The sequence below is a fragment of the Schistosoma haematobium genome, chromosome 1 (assembly GCF_000699445.3).
Source record: "Schistosoma haematobium chromosome 1, whole genome shotgun sequence".
Taxonomy (NCBI): domain Eukaryota; kingdom Metazoa; phylum Platyhelminthes; class Trematoda; order Strigeidida; family Schistosomatidae; genus Schistosoma; species Schistosoma haematobium.
Window position 1 is genome coordinate 33,242,300 of NC_067196.1, and position 14,837 is coordinate 33,257,136.

Here is a 14,837-nt window from a genome sequence, read left to right on the forward strand (position 1 = left end):
AATATTTCATACAGTATTTATACTTTCGTTGACGTGCCATAACGTCAGGCATAGAGTTCACTTTCCTCCCTGTAAATCCCAAGTTTTATTTCTGGATTGGTGAGTATAAAAACAGATTAATCGTAGAAAGTAAAATAGTTTAATGCACTGACTGTTTTACTCATCATGGAACTCACATCAAATAGAGATAGTGAAGAAATTTAAGCAGCCTAGCAAGGCATTGTTTAAGCTTACTTTAATGTATAGATTAATCGAAATATAGTATAGTATCACTACTAAGAAAACTAACACTAATTGTTGTGTAAGTTAAAAACCTAGGGATTTTGTATCAGATCTAAACTTACTATCTTATCATGTGAAATTAAAATCCTCATCACTTGAAAATGGCCAAGAACTTGTCAAGCCACTCTAAGAAATCAAGTCGTTTCAAATTATACAATAAAGTATGAAGACTTGTGGAGATCGTAGTATTTTCACAGTTGAATGCACGAGTCAATATAAGCTAGACTACCATTGGATGCCGGTTAAATGGTCTAGAGGTTAAGCGTTCGTGCATGAGATCGAATGTCCTGCGTTCGAGTCCCGTATGCGGGACTGTGGATACGCACTGTTGAGGAGTCCCATGTCATGACGAAATAGTTGTTCATTGCTTCCAGGTTTCCAGTAATGATCTAGCTTAGATTGACTCGTGAATTCAACTATGAAAGTTATACAATAAAAAATAAATGCATCAATGAAAATTAATGACTTGTTACCCATACACTTATTAATATAATTTCACTCCTGAAAATTATTCACTTGCGAAAAAAATTTTTATTTTGGATCTAATAAACAATAACAGAATATCTAATCAATAAAATACATATGAACATTTATTATCGAATATTCCCATCTAAAAACGTTGCTTCGCATTACACCACAGTTGTCTGAAAGAAATTCACATGTTTTTGAAGATAATCATACACAAAATATAGTTGGGAAATATGTAACAGTTTTGAAAAAAATCTAGGATTTAAAATTATTTGACAAAAAGAAGAATCATTCAATATAAATTCGGTCTTTGTTAAGGTTATAATCGTGTTCATATATATATTTGGAACTATCACCATTGTACATCCACAACACCATAAATATTTGGGTCAGGAATCCTCAATTCCACCTACGAGTATGAAGTCATTAAGTTAGTTAAATTTGTTTGTATGTTTACTGTTCTATGGTATCACTGAAAATAAAGTGCAATGTGTAGGACCTATCAGTAGGATATATATAATTTGGATCCATTTGTTTTGTTTCAGAAATTAAAAACATAAATTTCAATTCAAAAATGAGGAATATTCATGTTAACATCAAGGAAGATTTAAAATGGGCCATATTACCTTGCCATATGGTCACATAACCTTTCATGAAATGAAACCGTCTGTTTTTTTCTAATGACTAAAGTATGATAAAAATAAGAATATTATGTAAGTGATTAGCTATTCAGTCCACTATATCATACATTAAGTTGTGAAGGAAACGATTCACTGATATTGCTCTTGGTTTATGGTTATAATAAAATAATTCTATTTCACATGTAAGATGAGCTTGTTTGAAGTTGAGAATAACTAATTGGTGTAACAGACCGTCTATAGAACGCTGATAGGACAATTAAATGTTTTGTGGGTTCATAAATTCTTATGAATATCCAAACAAGCTTCCTTTATATATATATATTACAAAACATAAAATGATAGTATGTATTTGACTGCCTGAAATCATTCAATACTTATTATACTATTCAGTCACGTTGAATAACTTAACTTTATGATTTGAACAACAGAACTTCAATAATAAAAGCTTTGTACTATAACATGACGACCTCATATAAGTAGATTTCAACTGAATTATACAATTAAACAATAAGCAAAAATAATCTTGAGTTTTTGTTGGCCTGAAAAAAATTAAAAATCTGTACATCTTTTACGATAAAAATTGATAAATCTTCTAAATGAACGATTGATTCGGTTTTCTAAGCTCTTCTAATAACCCCCAGACTAAATCTACACGCCATCTTGAACACGAGAGAAAAAGCTTGAAATATAGGAAGAACGCTTTACTCCAAGTTTAGTTCATGTACAAAACATTTAGGGTATTTATTGCACTTCATATGGTCTTGGGTTTCTGGAAAGTTCTGGAACCCTTCTAAACATAGTAGCAAGATAGGTATTCATCCAATCAGAAATCTGACACATGAGTGTTCACTTCCCAGATGTTTCAAAAATACGCCTACTGGATGCTGATTGAATAAGATGCTTCCCAGAGTTTTCATGGTCTCTCTGAGCTTTTGTCGAGGAATTTTCTGGATCTCCCCAACAAAAATTATGAGTGAAGTTAATATACTACTAGTAGATTGTTATAGTGTAGATATCGAATTACTTATCACTATTGTGCAACTTCATTTTAAAATTTAAAATGAAAACTGCAGTATTTCATTTTTACCTACTTTAAAACATGAATTCTTACTAATTAGTAAACTGACAATGAAACGTTAAATGTCACGGGTTGTTCAGTTGATACTGCTAACTAGTATAATAGTAGTTTGATGTTAAAAAGTGAGTTTGTAGAAATGCAAAATATTGTCATCATTTTTTAGGCATATCTATTTTCATATGGATTATTTAAAATAAATTCCATTGAGGAAAGTAATAAAGAATGGTAAAAAAGAATAAATGATTTAATAATAGCTGAGGAGTCCTACAATAGGACGAAACGGCTGTCCAGTGCTTCCAGGTTTTTCATGGTGGTCTAGCTTCAATTGACTCATGATCTAAACTGTTGAAATTATTTACCTTTTGTTTGTTTCCCTTTGTACTATGAATTCGAGTAAAATGTTATAAAAGTATCATTAAAAGTTAAATTCAAAAGTGTTTGTACTTTTAAATTCATTTCTTTTTTAGAATGAATTCCTTTTACTATTTATCTTTTGTCTCTAAGACATGATAATGTTATGTGCTCCGAATTAAGTTATTTATTCATGAATTTATTGATTCCCTTTCAAGATAAAATTATAAATAGGTTGTAAAGAAAAGTGATGTTTTTATACAAAAATAATAGAAAGCACCAAAATTTATAACAGCCAACTTTGAGAGTGTAATATCGTCCAAATTCTCTTCTTGTGCTGTGAAATTCTCTATCATCTTAGAACGAATTTTTAATCTTTATTTAAGTAAATAGTATCATAATGTGAATAATCTGCAATTATGTTACTAAAGATAATCATTAAACACACAGTGTGTCATTTAAATAAGTTATTATTTAACAATGTAGGATTCAAGAGCAAAAAATCATTATAATTACTAAATAGCTCCCTTCAGAATAGTTATCAAAGAAATATTCATCTAGTGAATGATCAAGAATTTAAGTGATTACATTAGTTTAAAACTACTTGACAGTGGAGTTTGTATACGAAGCATCTGGAAGATGATGTATACGTATGAACCATATTTAGCAGTGGAATCCATGACCCCCGTTTCTTGCTTTTCGGAACTCAGTAAGAAGATGTATCTGCATCCTAATGGTTGTGTTTACACTGAAATGAGAACCTAGTTTCTTTTGCTTCACATGCTAGTCCGTTGTTCGATGCAGTACTGAATACAGATGATTGCTAACTTCAACGAGTACGATATTTCTATCATTAGTAAGAGTTTGTGATTTCTCGTACTTGATATTCGGGACAAAATGCAATATCATATTGATTCGTTCAAGATACACATATCACAGAAACGGTTGGTCAAAATTCATTCCCAAATACCAGCACCGAGATTCTACAGACCATCATTAATAACATATAGATAGATAAGTTAGTAATGTTGTGTTCTCTGGTTTCACTTTGAGTAGGTGTTGATGATTTCGTCCAGGATGACAATGATAGCCATATATATTTCAGTGTAGGTGATAATAACAAAGGCATCCTCACGAGCAACTAATACTCCCTTTCAACTGAGTATATATATATATATATATATATATATATATATATATATATATATAGCATTCAATGGGTAACTAGACTGCATTTTAATTAACTCTTCATTCATAGATGGAAGCCGAAATTAAACAATGTGAAATGAGCGGAGTAAGTGAATTTAAGAGTTAACTAAATATATCAGAAATAATTCATTTTTTCACAATGTATTGTTCCGATATGTTTGACTCATCATCCCTCTCTCTTTTTTTTTTATCATAAACTGAATTTGTCTAAATGAACATTAGAAATTAGCGAGCGCTGGATAGTTATTTCGTCCTCTTGCCCACAGCCTTGCCAAAGACAGTATCCAGGACATTTAGAACTTACGTTGAGCATATAACCATCAGAGAACTAAGTTAGTTCTCAATGGTTTATAATTTGAGGTATGGTCAATTTGCAATACTTCACTATCATCATGTCTTTTAATTGGTGACACCTATCTAGTCAAGGTCAGTAGGTGATACAGAATATAACCTTAACTATTTCCCAAAACTCCCTGTTTAAAATATTTATAGAAGACTTTTATCCTTTATTTTTCAACAGTTATCTCCGGTAATAGTTGTCCCATAATAAAACCTAAGCTTTCAGCAATTTTATTGAGGAGACAAGATTGCTGAACTGACGATAATTCAAACCACACTAACGATTTGTTTTCACGACGAATTTCTCTATCCAATGTATTCCAACTCAATGATTTAAAGTTGTCTTACTCTTTGGATGACTTGAAATGTTTTGGTTTAGGTCTGTACGATATCATGAATATAGGGGATATATACAATATTGAAGAGTCTGAAATAAGGATGGAAGAACTAACTGACTGATAATCTATAATTATAAGGATTTCTTAAGATGATAGTATTCTACAGTTAAAACGAATCCTATAAGCTATACATAAAAATCACTTTTTAAATATTACTCTAAAACTTTCTGTGGTTTCCAAAAAATGTTATGTTTTTTTACAGGAACATTTTAATCATATCTTTGCTTTTAATGAAAAAATAAAGAAAACAGTAGACCAAGTTAAAAGTCAAACAGAAAGTAAGGATCATTTTCAGGTAAGCAAAGAATTTTCAATTTCTGGGCATCTAGTCACTGAAGAATTACAGACAATCCAAAGAAAAAGATTTTCTCTCCAGCGATGTTATTTAGTCTGCCATTACAACCGTATTTATAGTTAGTAAACAAATAGTCTTTTAAAAAAGATGAAAAAGACTGCATGATTCCAAGTACCTAAAGAGAGTTAGGTAACAAGTTAGAATTCAAAGAAGTGTCACAATGAGACCGAATGTATGAAAGATAATTGTCCACTTTAGAAGTGAGGAATAAATCAAAAACATGGAGGTAATAATAAGAAATAATTTCAAATTAAAAACGTTAGTAAAAACAAACAATCAATTTACCGTATATGAAAAGTTAGGTGTTAGGACTATGGTAGAATGATGGCTTCAACGAGTCACTTTTGTACACAGAGTTCAAGTTTGGAGAGATGAATTGCTGACGTCTCTACAGTACCTGATTTAGTGATTTGTGCTTCCATCGAACTAAACCGTTTGGCAATGGAGGATATATCTGATGGGGCAGTGTGATCAAAATTAATTAGATGTTTCGGTATTAAACTATTTTTTGTTTTGCATTCGCTTTTTGAAAGTCATCTAGAATAATTTTCAGAGGCGAGTTTATACGTGCAATTAGTTAATAGATAGAATCAGTCCCATTTCAAAACTTTAAGACCTTATTCCTAATGCGATCATGAGTGTGTGTTACTGAAGGGTCATATAACTAATTTCGACATTCATTCCGCGATCGCAAATTGTCATCAGTTCTTTAACTAGTTGAAAATTTCTAAACTTGTTGTCACTAATTCTGTGGTTTGACTTAATTTTTCTGAACAAACACACATAATCTCATTCGAAATATCTAACTGATCTGATTGTAAAAGTAATTATTTGGACATATTTTTTTCATAAAATATGCTTAGTTTGTAATCTAATTTTTAAATAAAGCTATGAGAGAAAGACCAGGCTCTCAGAATAGTTTATGCAAAAAGGAGTTATGAATGGAACGAAGGAGAAAGAGAACTCTAAACTAGGAAATCTCTAGCCTGAATTATATTGGAAATCAGGTTTTCTTTCACTATCTTTGTTCATTCTATGGTACAAATGATATAATCAAATATCAGATTGAGCTATTTTGACATACCGATCTAATGCTTTTCAATGTAACTAGTCGTTTGGCTAAGGCGAAATGTACTGGAAAATTGATTAGTTGAACAATAATACACTTTATGAGTAATTACAGGAAACCAAAATGACCTGAATGGTATAATGTTTGACTTAACTTGTCCTCTTTGGTCTATTAGGTAAATGAACGGACTTAATATCTATTTAAGTCAACTCGGTTTTGATATTAGCGGATGTCTTGAGGTGCTTGGAGTTTATCCTCATTGGCTTAAGCTTGGTAAAAGTTACATAGTTTTTCTTTAACTCATCCCTTACAACAAGCTTCAGGTATATAAAAAAAATGATATGTCTGTCTTTCCAGTAATAAGTATATAATTAATCATATCCTATTTTCTTTGTCCTTACTCAAGCGTCTGAAAGATTCAATTCAAATTCTTAAAGACTATAGTCAATTACTTCAAGTAAGTGATGGAATTTTGTTGAGTAAGCATACTCATTACATAATTTCATTTTATGCTTAACTGGATATCAGTTTAACATTACAGATAAGATGAAATTCTTATGAATATTTTTCAGGTGGTGGTTAAATATGAGTTAAGCAAACTTTGTAAGATTACTATTTAATCTTTAAATTCAGTATAATCTATGTTAGATAGTGATTTCAAGTCATAAAAATCAAGTACGTGTACAATCTTATTAAGTCTTACTATGTAACAAAAAGCTCCCATCTAACTGAATACGTTTTAATCTACTGTTTATTGACTATTTCTGGAAGTAAGGCATACTACTGTTAAGACTTAACAAAACGTTTTATCACACTTTTAAAGTTAAAGATGAAGTCGTTATCATAACTTCAGTGATGTTTCTTGGGTGATCAGTGTTCCCAATGTATTTTACATATATTCATCTGAAATTCAGCGAGACTCTTATATGATAATTCTTAATGCAATAATGATATCTCGGAATCAATTCCTAACAGGAATCGATAACGATAAAGGACAAAACTCAAAACCTGAGCGATCAAGACAAGATTATATGTGAAAACATGGTTGTTTAGGTTCAGTCCATGATTCAAGCTAAGAAGATTTAACAATTTCTACAAAACCACTATGCTAATAAAAAAGTAGTCGATAATGAATAATCAGTCATATCGAAGCTCAATTCATTGAGAAGTTACATGAAAAGAAACCTTTAAAATGGAAGTAGAAAAAAAATTCTCAAAAAGACGAATTCCGAAAATATATAAATTCACAATATGAAATTCGTATAATCCAACCATAATACACCGCTCATCCTCATACAGTTTGTTGTACACTAGTATAAGTCGTACTGCTAAAGCTTTGCAACCTAGCTACCCAGATGCAAATTCTTGAAATACTTCTAGTAAGGAAACTTATTTGTTAAGAGTCGATTAACAAGATCACTTTACCACTACATTCATACCCATTCAGAATATTATTCTTTGAAAACACTACCTTAAAATGTCACCTAGGTATATTTTATTACTTTCGTCAAATACTTTTGGGACTGAAAACTGTTTAACGTTTTCTAATCACATCATATCACTTCAGAAGTTTATTTCTTTTAATACTTTATGTGATCATAGGTATCAACCCTAATAGTTTATTATTTTCTTTTAAAAGTAATTTTCAACTAAATGATTGACATTTGTATGTCTAACTGATATTTTCACATATTGGTGATCATTAACGAGATAGAGTAGCATATCAGTAAACGTAAGAAAAAAAAGGAAACAGATTTGGTCTACAAAAATTCGCCATTTTTAGATAAATCGAGACAAATTAACCATTCCAGTTGTTATGGTAATAATCAATATCACAATACATATACTTCCATCATCTTTCCCTTTTTTTAAAGCTTTTCTCTTTTTTATTTATTTTTCGAAGATCAATTGAAAGCATTTTATTAATGTTGTTACTATTAAATTATTTTTATTGCTAAACGAATTGCTTATCACAAAACAGTCAAATCATTTAATTGGATGATTATAAAATTAATTAGCCAATTTGTTCTTTTACGTTTTAGTTCACAGTTCATACTAATACTATTAAAATATATGAAACAAGAGATTTCTTCATATTTGTAGTTACTAGGTTGAAAAAGATTAATAACATTTTATCTCACACTTGTTTCCAGTCATAAATTGTTCTACCACACATATAGCATCTATCATGACCAGTTTATTATAGTAAGGATCTTGATGAAAACGTTAAGCCGTTTTCAGAATAGACAATACCTTCTCATTGTTGATTGTGTATAGACTAATTTATTGTCTTTACAGTTAATGACTTACGAAAGATATGTAAGTAAGTTAGAAAAAGAAGCATAAACACTCAGTTTTCCAATACAATGGTGGAATGCTTCTTAACCCCCGATTTCCTACCTCATATATTTTCTTCCACAGCTAATTTGATTACAGTGAGCAAATCGTCATCATGATTTGAAATTGACAATCAGTATCCTAAGAAAAGAAGAATAGTTACAATAAATCTAAGACGAAAATCAATGATTCTCTTAGTTAATAACATCTTTCAAATAGCTCAAAGTTGGAAATATTGACTATAAGATTATGAATAAGAGGTCTAAGTAGATTGCATACATTAGGAAACGTGGTATAATTGAATTAAGCCATGTGTAAATATGTATCAATAAGTAGTCTTGAACAAGACCTAAAGAAATTTTTAAAGGCCTCTTAATATATGACCCTTGGTATCTGACCTTCACCAAACAAAGTAATTCATAAAACTCTCCTACGAATATCAAAACCCAGACAAGAGTAAAATTGAATTGTATTCATTTATAAATGGGCACTATTCAATTTACAGTTTCGTGAACTTATTATTTCTATCATCATTTTACTATTTTTTCTTATTCCCTGATGATTTATGTAGAAATTTATTCATGAAAATGTTAAATAATTTATTTAGAATTTGTTTTCAAGACGTTTAAACACTGTTCCATTTTCGGCATATCAGTGTCATGATTTAAAGTATCACTTCTTGATGTTATATTATGTGACTTATATGAGAAAATGTCATATAGTTTATTCAGATTTAGTGAGCAGGAATCTCGAACATTCAACTGATTTGGCAAGCATTATACATTTTTCACTTGGTGTTGTTTGCTTGTATCTTCCCATTGTTGTTTAGGACTGCAATCGATCTGTCTCTTGTTGGTATATATGCATCCTGTGCAGATTGCCTCGATATTGCTTTAAATCAGAAGCATTATAAGCAAAGATGAATGGTGGTTAGTAGTGGAATTCAGGACGCGCGTTTTGTCTTATTTGGGACTCGTGAGTTGTATTTACTTTCATCCCAGAGTTTATGTCCACTCTGGGACTCGAACTCAGTACCGTCCGCTTCAAACACCAACGCGTTATCCACTTAGCTAGATCATTAATTACTAACAATTATCACGTAAATTTTAAATAATCTAAGCTAAATATATATGTATTTATGATTTAGTTAGAACGGATAATAACAGAATATCCAGAGATGTGTTCATAGACTCGGCTTGTACAGTTAACATGACTATGGATTCAACCATCGTAAACCGAATAAAAGAGAAAACATAAAGCGTTAAAAGTAATCCAATCGCTGATAATATTGTATTTTGATGAGTCTAAGTGTTCAACAGTATAAACAACGTCATAATCCCAGTGACAATTTCATTGACTAAAATTCACACTTTTTTCATTGGTGGAATTAAATATCAATCATGTCATACTTGACTAGTTCACTTTTTTTGCAACAAAATATTATATTATGTTAGACATTTGTAGAACAGTAGTAAGGGATGTGGTTAATGTTGTGAATACGTCATGACAATCAGTTGTTTTTGTGAATTAAACCAGATGGTTTTATTTTTACTAGTTTCTATCAAACTCCGCCTGTAGCTCTTCTAGAGTTACTGCCGGTCCCAAGCCCGGGTAAAGGAGGAGGGTTGGGCATGGGGTTAGCGTCCCCATCCCGTAGAAAACTAACTCGCTAAAAAACGCTTACCAGAAAAAATAATTCAAACCATTTTAACTCTGCCCTGAGAGTTAGAAGGTCTTCATTTAGAAGAATTATGACGCTTCATGGTGAAAGCCGAATTCCTTCGGAAGCCACGAGGCCGATGCCCCTTCTAACAACCAGAGCAAAAATTTTTATAGGTACATGGAACGTTAGAACAATGTGGGAAACCGGGAAGACCAGCCAAATAGCAACGGAAATGAGGAGATACAACTTGGCAGTACTGGGAATCAGCGAAACCCACTGGACTCAAGCTGGACAGAAAAGGCTAGCTACGGGAGAGATGCTGCTATACTCCGGTCACGAAGAGGAAAATGCTCCACACACACAGGGAGTTGCTCTAATGCTGTCCAAAGTAGCACGAAATGCACTTGTATGATGGGAATCCCACGGATCCAGAATCATCAAAGCATCATTCAAAACAAAGAAGGAGGGGATCTTAATGAATATTATCCAATGTTATGCACCCACCAATGATAGCAACGACGACATTAAAGATCAATTCTACGAGCGGCTGCAGTCAATCATAGAGAAATGCTCAAGAAAGGACCTCACCATTCTGATGGGAGATCTAAATGCCAAAGTCGGAATAGACAACACTGGATATGAAGATATTATGGGACGACATGGACTGGGAGAGAGGAACGAAAATGGAGAAAGATTTGCAAATTTGTGTGCATTCAACAAATTGGTCATAGGAGGCACAATATTTCCACACAGGCGTATACACAAGGCTACATGGATCTCACCGGACCACACTACAGAGAACCAAATAGACCATATTTGCATCAACAAAAACTTCCGAAGGACAATGGAAGATGTGAGAACCAGGAGAGGAGCTGACGTAGCTTCAGATCACCACCTAGTTGTAGCCAATTTAAAACTGAAGCTAAAAAAGAACTGGACAAGTGGACAAACAGCACTACAAAGGTTCAATACAGCCTTCCTTCGAGATACTGACAAACTCAATGAATTCAAGATAGCTCTCAACAACAGATTCCAAGCCTTTCAAGATCTACTGAAGGAAGGAGAAACCACCATGGAGGACAACTGGAAAGGCATCAAAGAAACATTGACTTCAACGTGTCAAGAGGTTCTGGGCCTAAAGAAACACCATCATAAGGAATGGATCTCTATAGAAACACTGGACAAGATCAAAGAAAGGAAGAACAAGAAGACAGCAATTAACAACAGCCGAACACGAGCAGAGAAAGTCCAAGCACAAGCTGAATACATAGAAGCAAACAAGCAAGTGAAGAGGAGCATTAGAGCCGACAGGAAGAAATACGTGGAAGAATTAGCAACGACGGCAGAAAAAGCTGCTAGAGAAGGAAATATGAAACAGCTCTACGATACAACGAAGAAACTATCAGGGAAATACAGTAAACCAGAGAGGCCGGTCAAAGACAAAGAAGGCAAGCCAATCACTGAAATTCAACAACAGCGAAACAGATGGGTAGAATACTTCGAGGAACTCCTGAATAGGCCGGCTCCAATGAATCCACCGAACATCGAAGCAGCACACACAGATCTTCCTATAGATGTCAACCCACCAACGACGGAAGAAATTAGAATGGCCGTCAGACAAATCAAGAACGGGAAAGCAGCAGGACCCGACAACATACCAGCTGAAGCACTGAAATCAGACGTCGAAGTAACCACAAGCATGCTTTACCCTCTATTCAAAAAGATTTGGGAGGAGGAACAAGTGCCGATGGACTGGAAAGAAGGACACCTCATCAAGATTCCAAAGAAAGGAGATCTGAGCAAATGTGAAAACTACAGAGGCATTACACTACTGTCAATACCAGGGAAAGTCTTCAACAGAGTGTTGCTGAACCGGATGAAGGATGCAGTAGATGCCCAACTTCGAGATCAACAAGCTGGATTCCGAAAGGATCGGTCGTGCACAGACCAAATTGCAACACTACGGATCATCGTCGAACAATCAGTTGAGTGGAACTCGTCACTATACATCAACTTCATTGATTATGAAAAGGCATTCGACAGTGTAGATAGGAGGACATTATGGAAACTTCTTCGACACTACGGAGTTCCTGAGAAGATTGTCAATATTATCCGGAACTCATACGACGGACTACAGTGCAAAGTAGTGCATGGAGGACAGCTGACAGATGCATTCCAAGTAAGGACCGGAGTCAGACAAGGCTGTTTACTCTCTCCCTTCCTCTTTCTTCTGGTGGTCGACTGGGCTATGAAGACCTCGACATCTGAAGGAAAACACGGAATACAATGGACAGCTCAGAACCAATTAGACAATTTGGACTTCGCAGACGACCTAGCCCTCCTATCACGTACACACGAACAGATGCAGATAAAGACAGCCAATGTAGCAGCAGTCTCTGCATCAGTAGGCCTCAGCATACACAAAGGGAAAACCAAGGTCCTCAAATTCAAAGCGGAGAACAGCAATCCAATCACCCTTGATGGCGAAACTCTGGAAGATGTAGAATCCTTCACATATCTGGGAAGCATCGTCGATAGACATGGAGGTTCAGATGCAGATGTAAAGGCGAGGATTGGCAAAGCAAGGGCCGCATTCCTACAATTGAAGAACATATGGAACTCAAAACAACTTTCAACCAATATCAAAGTGAGAATCTTCAATACGAACGTCAAGGCAATTCTACTATATGGAGCTGAAACTTGGAGAACTACAACAACCACAATCAAGAAAGTACAAGTATTTATAAATAGCTGTCTACGCAAGATACTCAACATCCATTGGCCGGATACCATCAGCAATAGCCTTCTGTGGGAGAGAACAAACCAACTTCCAGCTGAAGAGGAAATTAGGAAAAGACGATGGAAATGGATAGGACATACATTACGCAAATCGTCAAACTGCATCACGAGGCAAGCTCTAACTTGGAATCCTGAAGGGAAGCGGAAAAGAGGAAGGCCAAAGAACACGTTACGTCGGATAATAGAAGCAGATATGAAAAGGATGAATTACAACTGGAAGGAGCTGGAAAGGATTGCCCAGGACAGGGTTGGATGGAGAATGCTGGTGAGCGACCTATGCTCCTTCACGAGGAGTAACAGGTGTAAGTAAGTAAGTAAGTAAGTTTCTATCAGTTTTTGCAGACAGCGTTCTGTTAACAAAAAACTCGTTTGAACAGATCAACTCCGTCTTTTCATCGCTTTTCCAAAATTTATGAAAAAGGGTTCTTATTTGTATGTCAATCTGTTACAAAAACAAATTTTTAAATGATTAGGTAATAATCATTAAAATTAGTTCTACTGAATAATTCAATTACTTTCCATGTATATATCTCTAACTTTGATTCATTGTTTAAATAGATAATTGTAATTAAATTTGCCGGTATACAACGTCATACACAATTTATCATAAATCAAGAAAAAGAGAAAAATGAAAAACTTGAAAAAGCTTTGGAGATACATCAAACGAATTTATTTAACTTACAGGTAAGTGTGAAAAGAAAAGAGACAAATTACTTAATTCATAGTTGAGACGAAAAGGATTCTCAGTGATTATTCTAATCTGTAAGTGGCATTTGTCATGGATCCATGGGTGTTTCAACCATAAATTAATTAATTCACGCTAAAATAACAAAGTACAAAACACTAGACAACAGTTTGTATAATTTTTTTAGTGGATTCTTTATCATTGGATACTGTGGATTATTTTAAGCAAGTGATTCTTGTTACAAAAAAATGTATTACAATATTTGTCATTTATCAAATATGAAGTAATTATCTTTTTTATGAATTTTCTGAAGTACTACTTATGTTTATTTGTCAGCTACTCAGAATAGATCATAATTTACTTCTTAGAATCTTGTTATTCACCACTTACTATTAAGACTCAACGTATGATTCAAACTACAGTTTTGAAATAAATGATGTAAAAATCGAAGTTATGCTTTATTATAGTCCAGAGAATTATCATTGAATTACGATTCACGATCAACTAGCTGTACAAACATAAACACTGATTAAATGGCTTAGATTTATTTAATAAAATTACAATCTGAATTAAATCGATAATAATAGGGTTGTATAATACTGTTTACAAGACTAGTCATTATATACTCTTCATATATGAAGACGTTCATTCAACAGTTTGCTTACGATTGGTAGAGTTACAATTAAGTACAAATTAACTTTGATAGTACATATCAATTTCAACCCGAATTAGAACAGCCTGTATATGTAAAGCTAACCATAGTCATCATATCAGTAGGACTCGATTATTAAATGTATGAATATCATTTTCTTTAACGTTCAATTCAAATATATATTCTGTTTTCTGTTGTTTCGTGTATGATTTCTTCACTGAGATCACTTCAAGAAATAAAATAGTGCGCATTAACTATATAATCAAAAGAATCAACATTGATCCCTTTATTTATTGATATACAAGTATGTCATTTAAAAATACAGAATGATCAGGAAAATGGGTAAAAATGAAGTGGCTATATTTGTTCAATGATTTCTGTTTGCTTGTGTTATTACTCACATAGATTTAAATGGTTATTTATAGATTTATGTAATAGGAACATAGTCATCCTTCACATGAACTCTTATGCCATATACAACTTTTTGAATTTGTCTCCAGTTTCCAACATT

The 14,837-nt window shown here is 33.2% G+C and overlaps 1 protein-coding gene across 1 annotated transcript in view; it reads left to right on the forward strand.

Annotated features, from left to right (window-relative positions):
- MS3_00010099 (uncharacterized protein) overlaps window positions 1-14,837 on the forward strand; it is a gene marked incomplete at its 5' end in the record, with an annotated part of 44,821 nt that overhangs the window by 15,026 nt on the left and 14,958 nt on the right. Inside the window, 4 exons of the mRNA XM_051218436.1 lie at window positions 4,079-4,114; window positions 4,969-5,061; window positions 6,597-6,647; window positions 13,548-13,673. Of these exons, the coding sequence (XP_051073772.1) occupies window positions 4,079-4,114; window positions 4,969-5,061; window positions 6,597-6,647; window positions 13,548-13,673 (306 nt within the window). The remainder of the gene's footprint in view (window positions 1-4,078; window positions 4,115-4,968; window positions 5,062-6,596; window positions 6,648-13,547; window positions 13,674-14,837) is intronic.